This window comes from Vicugna pacos, chromosome 33, assembly GCF_048564905.1.
Source record: "Vicugna pacos chromosome 33, VicPac4, whole genome shotgun sequence".
In the NCBI taxonomy this organism is placed as follows: domain Eukaryota; kingdom Metazoa; phylum Chordata; class Mammalia; order Artiodactyla; family Camelidae; genus Vicugna; species Vicugna pacos.
In genome coordinates this window covers 8,246,792-8,260,378 of record NC_133019.1, presented here as the reverse complement: position 1 = coordinate 8,260,378, position 13,587 = coordinate 8,246,792, and the positions used below count along the sequence as shown (strand labels likewise).

The 13,587-nt window shown below is 41.9% G+C and overlaps 1 protein-coding gene across 8 annotated transcripts in view; it reads left to right on the top strand.

Annotated features, from left to right (window-relative positions):
* Window positions 1–9,727, top strand: part of UBASH3B (ubiquitin associated and SH3 domain containing B) — a 132,830-nt gene extending 123,103 nt beyond the window's left edge. For all 8 annotated transcript variants that reach the window (XM_072953824.1, XM_072953827.1, XM_072953832.1 and 5 more), the window contains exons 12-14: window positions 2,449–2,555; window positions 3,950–4,059; window positions 5,170–9,727. In XM_072953824.1, coding sequence (XP_072809925.1) covers window positions 2,449–2,555; window positions 3,950–4,059; window positions 5,170–5,307 — 355 coding nt within the window. In that variant the 3' untranslated portion in view covers window positions 5,308–9,727. The remainder of the gene's footprint in view (window positions 1–2,448; window positions 2,556–3,949; window positions 4,060–5,169) is intronic.
* The last annotated feature ends 3,860 nt before the right edge of the window (window positions 9,728–13,587 follow it).

Sequence of the window (13,587 nt, the reverse complement as noted above, 5' to 3'; positions counted from 1 at the left end):
CTTTAAGATCAGGAACAAGACAAGGACGCCCACTCTCACCTCTCCTATTCAACATAGTACGGGAATTACTAGCCAGGGTAAAGCAAGAAAAAAAAGAGGCATCCAAACTGAAAAGGAAGAAGTACAATTATCTTTGTTTGTAGATGATATAATCTTACATATAGAAAATCCTAAAGACTCCACCATAAAACTGTCAAAACTGATCAACAAATTCAGCAAACTTACAGGATACAAAATCAACATACAGGAATCCACTGTGTTTGTACACACTAACCACAGCCCATCTGAAAAAGAAATAAAACCATCCCATTCATAATAGCATCAGAAACAATAAAATACTAACCAAGGAGGTGAAAGGTCTGTACACTGAAGACTACAAAACTTTGATGAAGAAAACTGAAGACATAAACAAATAGAAAGATGTTCCATGTTCATGGATCAGAAGAATATTATTTAAACGTCCATACTACCTAAAGCCATCTATAAACAAAATTCCTATCAAAATTCCAGTGGCATTTCTCACAGAAATAGAAAATAAAAATCCTAAAATTTGTTTGGAACCACAAAAGACCTTAATAGCCAAAGTAAACCTGATGAAGAACAACAAGGCTGGAGGCATCACACTTCCTGATTTCAAGCTATGCTACAAAGTTATCATAATCCAAACAGTATGGTACTGGCATAAAAGTAGACACATACACCAGTGGAACAGAACTGAGAACCCAGAAGTAAACCCCCAAGTATACAGTCAGGTAGTATTTGACAAGGGAACCATGAATACTCAGTGGGGAAAGGGTAGACTTCAGTAAAAGGTGTTAGGAAAACTGGATAACCACATGCAGGAGAATGGAATTGGACCCCTAGCTTACACCACTCACAGAAATTATCTCAAAATGGATTAAAGACTTAAAAGAACTGAAACCATAAAACTCCGAGGAGAAAACATGGGGCGGAATCTCCTTGACATTGGTCTTGGCAATGATGTTTTGGATATGACACCAAAAGCACAAGTAACAAAACCCAAAATTAATAAGTAGGGCTACCTCAAACTAAAATCCTTCTGCAGAGCAAAAGAAACAATCAACAAAATGAAAAGGCAATCCACAGAATAGGAGAAAATATTTGCAACTCACATATCTGATAAGGGGTAAATATCCAACATATGTAAAAAAAAAAAACTCACGCAACTCAATAGTTAAAACAATTGAACAATGGGCAGAGGAACAGAATAGATATTTTCCAAAGAAGACGTACAAATGGCCAAGAAGTACATGAAAAGATGTTCAACAGCACTAATTCTCAGGGAAATGCACATCAAAACCACAGTAAGATACCACTTCACGCCTCTTAGAATGGCTGTCATCAAAGACAAGAGATAGGAAATGTTGGTGAGGAAGTGGAGAAGAGAGATCTTTGTGCAGTGTTGGAAGGAATATAAGTTGGCGTAGTCACTATGGAAAACAGTATGGAGGTTCCTCAAAAAATTAAAAATAGAACTATGTCATACGACCCAGCAATCCCACTTCTGGGGTATATCCAGAGGAAATGAAAACAGGATTTCCCAGAGCGATCTCCACATGGTATCGCTTATACGTGGAACCTTAAAAAACTGAACTCAGAGAAACAGACAGCAGAGTTGCATGGACACCCACAAACATACCAGGGACTGTGGGGAGGGGGAGGGGGGAGAGATTGGTCAAAGGGTACAAACTTACAGTTATAAGGTGAATAAGTTCTGGGGATCTAATGCACAGCACTGTGATTGCAGTTAACAGTATTATATACTTGAATTAACAAGTATTATATACTTGAAATTTACTGAGAGTTAAGTCTTAAAAGTTCTCGCCACAGAAAAGAAAATGGTAATTATGTGACACAGTGGAGGTGTTAGCTAAGGCTATGATGGTAATCGTTTTGCAGTGTATAAATGTATCGAATCCAATGCATTGTATATCTTAAACTTACACCATGTTATATATCAATTATATCCCAATAAAACTGGAAAAAAATTAAATAAGTAAAACTTATCCTTACTGCTTATCATGTGTAAGACTGCTAAAGAGAGGCCTGGGAAATCTCCGGTGATCTTACATATAAAGAGATCTCACCTCTGCTTTGTTTCCTCTTGTATCTGTGACCTAGGACTGATGGTCGGCAAAATTAGTCAAACTGCGTATGAGCTACCCTGCAAGGGAAACCTGCACTGAACGTTTCGTTTTCCAGCTGGTCACTCTGACACCATGCACATGGCCTCTATTTCTGTGCATTTCAACCCCACTTCTCTACAGCTGAAGTACTGTTCCCTCCACCTCCATCCTTTCTAGGGAAATGGATAAACAGAAATATGGGAACTTTAGAAAGGTCTTGAAATACAGTTTAGAGTAATAGCAACTGCTTTGTCTTGGGATCAAAATGTTTTCATTGCCTTTGTCCTTTTTTCTATTATAGACCTCATATTCCAGTCAGCAAATTAGTGGTTTCAGAATCCTATGACACCTATATCAGTAGAAGTTTCCAAGTAACAAAAGAAATAATAAGTGAATGTAAAAGTAAAGGTAGGTATTATTTTGAACTCCATACTTAAATATGTGATCATTTCTGCAACATGGTTAAGTCTGTTCAAGATGTTTCAGCTTACTTTGCCAAACTTGCTTAATAGGAAGGAAAAATATCTCCAGACTCTGCTACAGATCCTTTCATGTTAAATTTGTAAGTCTCTTGAGTACCTCAAATGGGAGAGATTCCATGGAAATATACCAGACGTAGCTACAATATGAAATAACAGAATTCTGCAGTTCAGCTATTTATCTTCCACTCTGTGAAGAGGGTTCCCTGTTACAGTTTCCAGTTCTTTACGTAACAGTTTTGCCTATAATCTGACCCAGGAGCACGGACACCCACACACAAACACACCTACCGTCCCTGCCACCACAAACCGAGAGCAGTGTTACAAGATTCAAGTCTGCTGTTGAATTTTATAATCACTGAACTCAAATATTTAATGATAAGTAGGACCATAACTTTTTTAGTAAAACAGGTAGATTGCAAAAGAGTATGCACATCGCCCCCCCCCCTTGTAAGTTAAAATATTTATCTTCATCGAGCAAAGGCTGGATTTACATGCGGCAGATGCTAACGGTGGAGAGCCCTGGTCAGCAGCATTATGGACGGTCCCCTCCTTTCAGTTGTCACTTGTAAGCCATGCACTTTGTGACCCTCCCGCCGTGCTAACTGCTGTAAGGATGCTCAGCATGTTCCATTGACCAGAAAGTCTCAAGGGCTCACAGTCCTACCATGGCCACATCAAAAACTAATTACAAGGAGCAGCAGAGAGCCTTGTCGACGTAGGACAGTTTTGTGTCATGATTGAGGTGGTGGTTACAAGAAGCCACACATGTGAGAGACTTGGGTAAACCTAGTGAAATCTGAATAAGCTATGTGGATTGTACCAGTGTTCATTTGCGAGTTTTGATAGTGTGCCTTAGTGAGGCAAGGAGTTACTATTGGAGGAGGCTGGGTGAAGGGGGCATGGGCCCTCCCCGGTGTGTGTGTGAGAGAGAAAGAGAAAGGATGTGTGTGTGTGTGTGTATACAATATACATATTGTGTGTATATATGTTTGTATTAATGTATATGAATATACATATTACATAATATGTATATATTGTATAAAATATATACACACAGAGATATGTATAATATGTATTTGTAACCTGTGAATCTAATTACTTTGACATTAAAAGCAGTTTTCAGTTTTGTGGGGGTTTTTTTGTAATGGGATTAGGCTGCTTTAACAATACAAAAGCATTTTGAAAATATTGTTTGGCCAAATTGTTTCCGTCTTGAGAATGTTTGCCTCTCCCTGGAACACTCGGCTTCAGTACTTAAAAAGCTTACATATGTTTTTATAGAAACAGTCTTCCCAGTCCTTGGTTTTCTTTCCCCCCCAGGAAATAACATCTTGATTGTGGCCCATGCATCTTCACTTGAAGCGTGTACCTGCCAACTGCAGGGCCTGTCACCTCAGAACTCCAAGGACTTCGTACAAATGGTCCGAAAGGTAATTCCTACTTGTATTTCAGGGGCCCGTGGCGCCTTGTAGTTTTAGGACAGCTCAGCGCCGGCTGATAGCAAAGTTCTTTGGAGCACGTGTTGAATCCTGAGTGGGGAGATAACATTTATTGGTTCACTCAGCCAAGACGTATTGAGCGGTATTCTGTTTAAGTCACTTTCTCAGGCCTGGGGTAGGAGAAAAAGATGTCTGAGCTAGTGCTAGCTTCTAAGAGCTAAACCTTGGGAAACAGCTAAGAGTCATAAGCAGATTGTCTGGATTTCCCTGAGGAGCTGTGGATTCTTTATCCTGCCAACCCAGGAACAAGGCAGCGAGATAGAAAACCCACGAGGCTGACCTGGATTCCTCCTATGCCTGTGGAATAGGTTCTCCCTTCAGCCCTCTTCCCACACGCTTCCCTCCAGACTGAGTTCTATGCTTCCTGTATCTGTTCCCAGAGAACCTGCTTCAAACTCGATTGCAATTTTCTCATTTTTTTAAACTTATTTATGCACCTGTCCTTCCCAATCATCTGTAAAATGCTTGAGGGCAGAGATTTTTTTTTTGTCTTATTTATAAATGCAGCTCTGGACAGACACACACACATAAGTTTTGAAATGCCATGCCTATTGAAGTTAGGAAGGGCACAGCCTCAGCTCTGAATGTCAAGTACACACGCCAAAAAAAAAAAAAAAGGATCAAGCAGGGTGAAACATATTTTTAAAACTTGAATAATCTTTCCCATTCTCCAAATATAATTTCAGAAATGTTTGAGCTGTTTTCAGCCTGACTTGCAATTAGGAATTAACTCCTAGCATCTTAGCTTTATGTATTATTTCCTTTTTTTCTCCCATGCTATTAAGAAACAACCTATATAAACAATTACTTAATTGCACTAGGAGAGCTCACCGTTTAGTGAATCCTCCTGAAGAATCCTCTTGTGTTGTAAATACTCTCTCTTCTGATTTATCAGTTTTATCCATTTCATTTGTTTTCATTGGTTTTTGGGAGGGGATTCTTGCCTACAAAGCCCCTGTTCATTGCTATCAATAAGGCTTCATCTAGGTAAAAATTAACACATTAAAATGCCTGTTTTCTGTTTTCCCTTTCTTACTTCAGATCCCATACTTGGGGTTTTGTTCCTGTGAAGAATTAGGAGAAACTGGAATATGGCAGCTGACAGACCCACCCATCCTTCCTCTCACCCATGGACCAACTGGAGGCTTCAACTGGAGAGAGACTTTGCTACAAGAATAAACCACACAAGTGAACAAGAAGGAAACGCTTGACGAAGGCTTTGGGAGAAGTACCTTTTTGTGTGTTTAGTCACAGTGGGAAAGTCTGCACCACGTTTTCAGTGGACAGCTCAGAATAATTTAGCATATTTCCTTTCAGGCTTTAAGGTTCTTAGGATGAGACCATGTCAAGGAGAGAAAGACTTGATTCAGGGATAAAATTCATTCTCTCTGGACTCTTGCCTAGCTAACAAGGCTTTCGAGAATTGTCTTCCTAAATCGGGGCATCTGCAACAGCATAGGACGTCTTCTCCCCTTCGACTGTGCTGGCCAAGGAGCCTAAGTTCTCCCAGAGAGAGCTGCCAGCCCACTCCGGGGAAGGATGCAGGAGAAAGGACGCAGGAGGAAGGACGCAAGAGGAAGGATGCAGGACAATCCAGCTAGAGGGACACCGAGCTGCCAGTTTGGTGATAGGAGGTTCTTTTCAACTCCATATTCCAGTTAAAGCCAAACTGAGGAATTCTTTTATGGTTATTAGAAAACAACCCCCAACCGAGAGTTGCTCTTAGGTTTCCCATCAATTTCTACCCTCACAATGACCCACGCACCAGTGCTGCTGGCTCAGGACGCCTGCTTAAGGACTCTCACCTTCCCGCCTCATCACTTTCTCTAGCGCAGCTGACTGCAGCTTTTTGCTATGGTCCTGCCCCCTTGCTTCTATCTGTGAAATGGGGAGACAAAGCATTTTCGGTCTCCAGAGCACTTTTGGATACTCAGGAGGAAGACTAATGTGTGAAGTATTCAATTGTAGGAGCAAAGAACTTGCAAGGTATCAAGTGGCTTGGAGTTACCCGTGTTGTAGCCCAAGGAGCCACAGCCTTCCTCAACCGTGATTTGCTTGTCTTTGCCCCAAGGGTCTAGACCATGTTAACTAGTTAGGGGTGTTGACATTTCCAAAAGATGTATGTTAAATACATCATTTGATTCAGCAAGAAGCTCATCCTTGTGCAATACGGACATCTTTCCACGCCATACCAAGGGTCAGGTCACTGTACGCTTACAGTACATGCCAGCCACAGCAGAACATCCACAGATGAATCAGTTACAGCCAGGGATGTCTGATGAAGTCAGGGAACTAACTTAAGTGATGACAGTCACGACTGCACTGCTACTAGTGCTGGGGGGGGGGTTGTTTGTTTGTTTGTTTTCCTATGCTAATTTAAAATACATAGGTAGGGCTACTTAAGGAAAGCTGGGAGAGCCACGTCCTGTGGTATCTTATCACACTTGCTTCCTAAATTTAGAGGCAGTTTATTTAAAAGAAAAATAAATGACAATCAAACCAAAACATCAGTTATCAATGTCTATTTAATTGTGTGACTACCTGACTATTAACAGCAGCAGACAACAGTCTGGCATGGTATAGTTCACTCTGTAGAGTATATGTGCAAAATGAAATCCCAGCCATTGAAAGAGAACATTCATGTAAAACAAACCAGTATATATTATAGCATTAAATAAGCTTCAAAACCCAAATGCATAAAACATATGGTATATATAAAAAGAGATCTATGCTCCTATTTGAAACAAGAATTTGATAATCCTTTAAAAGAAGAGGAAGTGAAAGGATGCTGGTATGTATGTGAATCAGCAAGAGGGTTATTCTTGGCTTTTTGAAAAGTCATTGAGAGAAATATGTCATGAATTTTACATTTTAAGAAACATATTTTGACTTCTTCCAACACTGCACAAACACTGACCCAGCTTCTGGGTATAGAAATAACTCTGTGCCGATGTTACTGATTAAGATAGAAATTTTAATCTTAAAATAAGGGAAATACTCATATTAAAGGTTTTAAGAGAAAAGTCACCGCCAGTTATTCCTTTAGGCTTTAACATCTCATATCTGATTTCCTTGAAAATTCTAGCAGTGTGTCCTGGGCAGGGTCTGTACTTGTACAGAACAAAGTTCAAAGCAAGTTATCCTCTCCCTCCCTTTCAGTGGCCTTAGGTAGGTTTAGCTGAGCTACAGTCCCCATATTTAGTCCAATACGGACAGCACCTTAGGCAGTCATCTTCATGAGCAAAGGAAGGCAGAGATCAGAAATAATTTCCTGAACAATTTAGGTGGAAACACCTTGAGTAAAAGAGTTTATTCCTCTGCATTATCCAGATTGCTTATTAAAATGGCCTGAATGATCTGAATTCACCTTAAATTCTCTTTTCACATTTACCTACTTAAAAAACTAAACTTGGACTCCAACTGAGAAATTCTTTGTAAGTCACGGTGAGTCTATGTGTAATAAAAGGAACAGACAACTGACTTACCGTGATTTCATACCCACCTAAAAATTCTCAATTGCTGTTACAACTCAAAGTTTAAAGCTGATTCTCTTTGATCTGAGGCTGATGCTCATTTACAAATATTTTGGTGGGGCTAGGGGAGAGAGAGAAGGAAGGAAGGAGGGAGGAACGGAGGGAGGAAACAAAGGAGAAAGGAAGGAAATTGTAGATAAGAAGAACCAAATGGTTTCCTGCAGAGAGGAATTTTTTTTTTAATGTAGCAAGTTATCTGAAATACACTGAGATGAAATTAACTAAAGGATTTAATCTGACACTGAAAGTCTGAAACGTTTGCTGCCTGTACCAGTGAGACATCAACCCGCTAATGGCCCAGTATTATTCATAGATAGACTTTGGTTTCAGTGGTTTTAAAAGGCCACGTCTATTCCTCTGTGGACTAGAATAATTGGCACATTTTAATGCACAAGCTGGGGGTCTCATTTTCCCAGGCTCTCTTCTCCATCCCTGCACTGGTAGCTAGGAGCTTACTGCTTCACCCCAGCATGGAGTTCAGAATACAGTGTTTTCCATTACATTTAGATTCATAGAATCTGAATGGCTGATTAAATGGCCATCTGATGGCTGAAAGAGGGGGGTATTTTTCACCCTGTGTTGAAAGGCTTGGAGGAGTTTCTAGTTTTTATTTTAATGATACTTTAACCAAAGAATTATTTTGAAGTAACCTTATATTTGAAAGACAATTTTGCAAAAAATGAAAATAAAAAAAAAATATCCTCTGGAGTGATGTCAGTTTGGTAAATCATTGTTGATAATTTCCTTGCATTTTAGGCCGATGTGGTCATGTTCCTGTCAGTAGTATTTGGAATGCATATATTTGTCATCCCATTGTGCTTAGCCGCATTACCATAAATGTATCTTTTCCATTCAATAAGCTGTGCTGGTATTAAATGAAGTCTCTCATGTCAGTTACCTAGTGTCACTGGGAACTAACTGAAGAACTACAGTAAGAAATGTTCCTATCTCGTTGTGGTATAAAGGGAGGCATTCCTCGTAACCTAGGCGCTCTGCAACTCCGGTGTTAAATTTGAACGCAGTGATGAATTGCTCTTTTGAATTTATTCTAAGTAATGCGTGTGTTAGAATACAGATGAACTTCCTTTAATTTTCAGAGGCACAGTCACAACTGTACTGTGTCTGCACCAGCTTCTCAGATAATGAGGCACTGGGTTATTTGCATTTAAATTGTAGTTCTGCACACGTGTGAGAACTAAGCGACGGCCAGTCTAGTCAGCCAGGCTGCCTTGCCAGGGATGAGACTGGCAGAGGAGGGTGGGGAAAAGAGTGATTTAGTATCTACTTAGGTTAATGTTCACTTTACAAAGGTGATGGGGGGGTGGGGATATTTTGTTAGGTGATGGCAGATGCTTTTTGTGTTTAAACATAGGATTAAAATTGGATTTGCTTCTCTTTAATACTTCAACCCACTGAATTTTCCTAGGGAAGTGACTAGCTATAACAAAAATTCAAGGGGAGGGGAGAAATCGCCTCTAAATGTAGAGGAAGTCACTTGCTTTTTAAACACATATAATATTATGTTCAGTGTATGTAGGCTTACAATGTTAATGATGAATAGTCAAACTTAATATGCAAACAGTTCCTACACATTTTACACCGTACCATTTAGTCACCATTACTCACACAGAAACTGGAATTTTGCAGCCGTTCATTCTTGGACTCTGTACAGGATACGTATATATGTATAATGGGAAATGTGTACTGGTTCTCTCTTTGATTGCCACTCAAGATGGGAACACCATTTTGGTGACGCATAGACCATTCTAAACCTGCTGTCTGAGGAAGTATATTGGTTTCTTTCTCTTTTATAAGGCTATTGTATCAGTTTTTTGTCCCTCTGTGATTCAGGTGTATTTATTTGAAAAGGGTTTGTAATTATGAAAAAGGAAACCACACTTAATTGTATTGTCAAGTTCCTTGTAAACGACCTGTGGCGTCTGCGCTGTCCTGGCTGCGTGCTCTTCCTCCAGATACACTCTGGCAGCACTGTAATTAGTTCATCCCATTCCATGGGCATCTCCGTTTAAGTGGTTCACAGATGATTTAATAAAGAGAAACTGTGTCCTCACTCGATCCAGAGCGATCTCATGTTACATTCCGAGTGGTCTCTTCTCCAATCATGTCCTCAGATGTTACTGTGGTCATTATCATTGCATAAATGTCCACTGAGAGTGGGATTCTTCCCTCAGAGGGGCCAGAGGGGCTCTTGCTACTGATGGAAAAGAGAGGATGCCCGGGCAGCACCGTGGGTCTCTGGTCCCTTCTAGTTGGGCATCTGTCTCAGTCGTCCCGGCTGCAGAGGTGGAAACCCATCCAGGAGCGAAACAGCAAGTTCCAGAAGGCGTCCAGTGCCCCACATGCGAACCTTCATCCCTCCCCACCACCCACCAGCAGGAGGTGCACCAGGAACACTCCAGAGAGAGGATTCCGGCAAGAGAAAGGAAAATCCCAGTTCAAACTAGGTTCTGCACAACAAAAAGCCATAGACCCCATTTTTGAAGCAATGATATGTTAAGCTAATAGGTTTTTTAAAATAAGCCATGTGTGCAAATGTATGCCCAGAACATGAACACAGATCTTCATTGGCACAACTGGCTACTACCCTGGCAGGGTTCACTTACCAAGGAAACGCAACAGCTAATGCTCATATCAGATGAAAAGACCAAGCTCTGGTGCGTCCTGTGGCTGTTCTCAGCTGTTTTCTGCTTGGCAGCTTCCCAAGCTCATTTTGCCCTTTTGTGATGTATGTAAAGGCTGCCTGCACATCCAGAGAAAATGAATCTTTGTGCTTTGGATTTGTCTAAGCTGAAATCAGCAAAACATCTTTTTTTTTTTTAAGGTGAGGACCAAAAAGCAGTCTTCCTTCAGAAGACTTTGGTTGAAAATAAACATCTAAAACCCAGATGCCTTGCTCCTGGCCACAAAAGTATGCCAAGGTTTATTTAGCTTGCTGGTTGTCATTGTGTTGATGGGACAAATCAGAAAGTCTGTGCATCACTGGAGAGGAGCTTGATACTGGACCAGAGAAGGAGCCCTAATGCTAGAGTCAGAGCTAGGTTATGGTCTTGGCTCCACTGCTCACTAGTCCCTTACACTCGTTTCTCCTGTGAAAACGGGCACATAGTGTTTTTTTTTATGGCATGTTTGTGACTATCAAATGAGATAAAATACTTAATACTACAAGCTAATAATAAAAAGATACTACCTGCTAATAAATAAATAATTGCGTTTCCTAAGGCCAAGATAAAGCCACACACCTAGCCATTCCTTTTGTCTGTGGGGAACCTCAGGGACAAAGAATAAAAATGGCCTCATTCATACTGGAACCACTTTCCTCTTCTCCCCATAAGAGGAGAATGGTACAAGTGGGTGTGTTGGTTGAATTCTGTGATTTCTCTAAGAGGCTGCCTTAATGATTTTACCACCGTCCCTTCGTGTAACTGTCTGTAGTTTGAAAAACCCACTCTCATTTGATCCTAAAAACAATTTTTCAAAGTAAGGAGGTCAGGTATCACTGATGAGATCATACTCATTGTATGAGAGTAACCAAGATACTGAGGTTGTGGATTTATTCTTTATCCTACGACATTGATTGAACGCTACGTTCCTAGCAGGCAGCAAGCTGGAGCTGCAGTGGCAAATCAAAAAGCCAGTTCCCTGCTTTCCTGGAGTTGGGACAACGAAGACACAAATAAACAAAATAATTACAGATATTGATCAGTCTTGTTTAGGGAAAAAAAAAACTGGGTTATATGACAGAGAGTAACTTTGGAAGGGACATGGGGCAGGAGATGCTTTAGAACAGGAGGGGTCAGAGGGCTAACCCTTCATGACCATGGTCTTGAGGGGGGCTGGGGGACACAAGGCAGGAGAGGAAGGTAGACCCCAAAACACAGGGTCCTGTACACCAAGGCTCGGCAAAGTGTCACCCGCAAGGCAGAATCTGCCTGATGGCCGGTGTTGGTCTGGCCCACGAGCTGGGCGTGTTTTTACCATTTTAAACAGTTGAAAACATCAAAAGAAGAATATTATTTCAGGATACAGTAATTATAGGAAACCCAAATTCCAGTGTCTGGAATAAAGTTTGATAGGCAGACAGCCGAGCTCCCTCACTTGCTTCCCAGATACAAGCGCAGAGGTGGGTCCCAGACACGAGACCAGCAAAGCCGGAAATAGTTCCTGCCTGGCGCTTTACAGAAAGTCTGCAGACCTCTGCTGTAGACCATGCTGAAGCATTTGGATTTTTGTTCTAAGCCCAGAGTCCAGCACAGAAACCACTTCCACGGCACAACAAAGGTACAGACTGATAATGTCCAGCAGCTGGCAAATGGACAGCCAGCATTTAGCAAGGGCTTACATACATCAGGCACCTTTCTAAGCACTTCACCTGTGTAAACCTCTTTAATCCTCTCAACCCTATTCAAGATACAGTTTGCAAAAAAGGAAGCTGAGTCTTAGAAGAGTCAACAACTTGCCCAAAGTCACATGGCTGGATTTGCTGTGTTGGAGCTGAGATTCCAACCATGTCAGCCTGGTTCCAGAGCCGGGACTAATAGTTCGAAACATTTTTTAAAGAAATTTTAAGGGAACTGTTGCAGGACCCTGAGGCACCAGGGGACTACCTGGGCTCTTCAGAACCCAGTTTGGAAACCACTGCTTTCACCCACCCCCTTGCTTGCAGATGAAGACACCCAAGGAAGTCACCTGTCCCAGGAGATCAGTGAGATAAGAGCTGAAGCTGGCACTTGCCGTTCCGTGGTCAGTTCCCCCAAAACCACAACTTCCTTCTGAAATCCGCTCTTACTTAGGTTCTGTTTTCAGAATGATCCACTTGATTAGATTAAATTCTAGGCAGATGCCTCAAAAAAAAAAAAAAAAAGCTTAGTTGGCCCTTTCCTTTTCCAGGCACATCTAACCTACTGTGGTTCCCATGAGGATGAGATGCAACCCCAGCCACCTGAGGTCTGCAAATTTATGGACGATCTTTTATGTGCCACCGTGCTGGGCACGTTGGATAACATGTTTGAGTCACACCTTCCAGTCACCTTAGGCCCATTTTACAGATGAGGACACTGACACCAAGAGACAAATAGTCTTCTCAGGGCTACACAGCTGCTGGTGACAGGGCCTAGGTGGCAAGTCCAGGAATGTCTGCCTCCTACACACATACTCATCTCACTGAGCTTTGCTACTCCTAGGAAGCCTTTGTCTCAATCATGAGTCACAAAGGCTGCTGCTCTGGTTTAGAAACCCCCCGGATCACTTTGTGTAAGTCTACAGCAGTGCTCAGAGAATCCCCCCGTGGTGGCAACTGGCCATCCCGTATCTGCTGGGAAATGCAGGTGAGGCCACATCTTGCCCTGGCTTTGGGAAAGGCCACAAATTCTTCACAGGAGCCGTGAAATGTCAAAGAGAACGTTTGGTCCCCTCTGGTAATTGCAACAAAAACCCCAGTGGCTTCCACACGTGGGAAAACCCCTTATCTTTTCTGACCCTTAAAACAGTCCATCATTCACCTACTTGGTAGATGTCCTCTTCAGAATTTTTTTGCCCCTGACAACGTAGGTTGACCAGGGTGATGATGTTTATTTCTCTAAAATCTGTCCCGACACCACCACCTCCATCAGATGCTACTTCCTATGGGCACTAAAACATACAGCGGGGGTTTCACATGTGACAGGTTGGCCATCAGTCACTGAGGCCACCCACATACAAGGTGGACAGTAGACACTTTTCCATTAGAAAACAGATAGAAGGTCCCTCCCTGACCACCACGCTCCAAACTCACCTTTTCCCTCTGCTCACTAAGTAGCCACAATTGGCCACCATCCCCCGCTGCACCTCCTGCCGGCTGCAGGCTGCACTGGGGGTGGTGAGAGTGGGAAGGACTGTGCAAACCACAAGGGCACGTCACTCACGCATT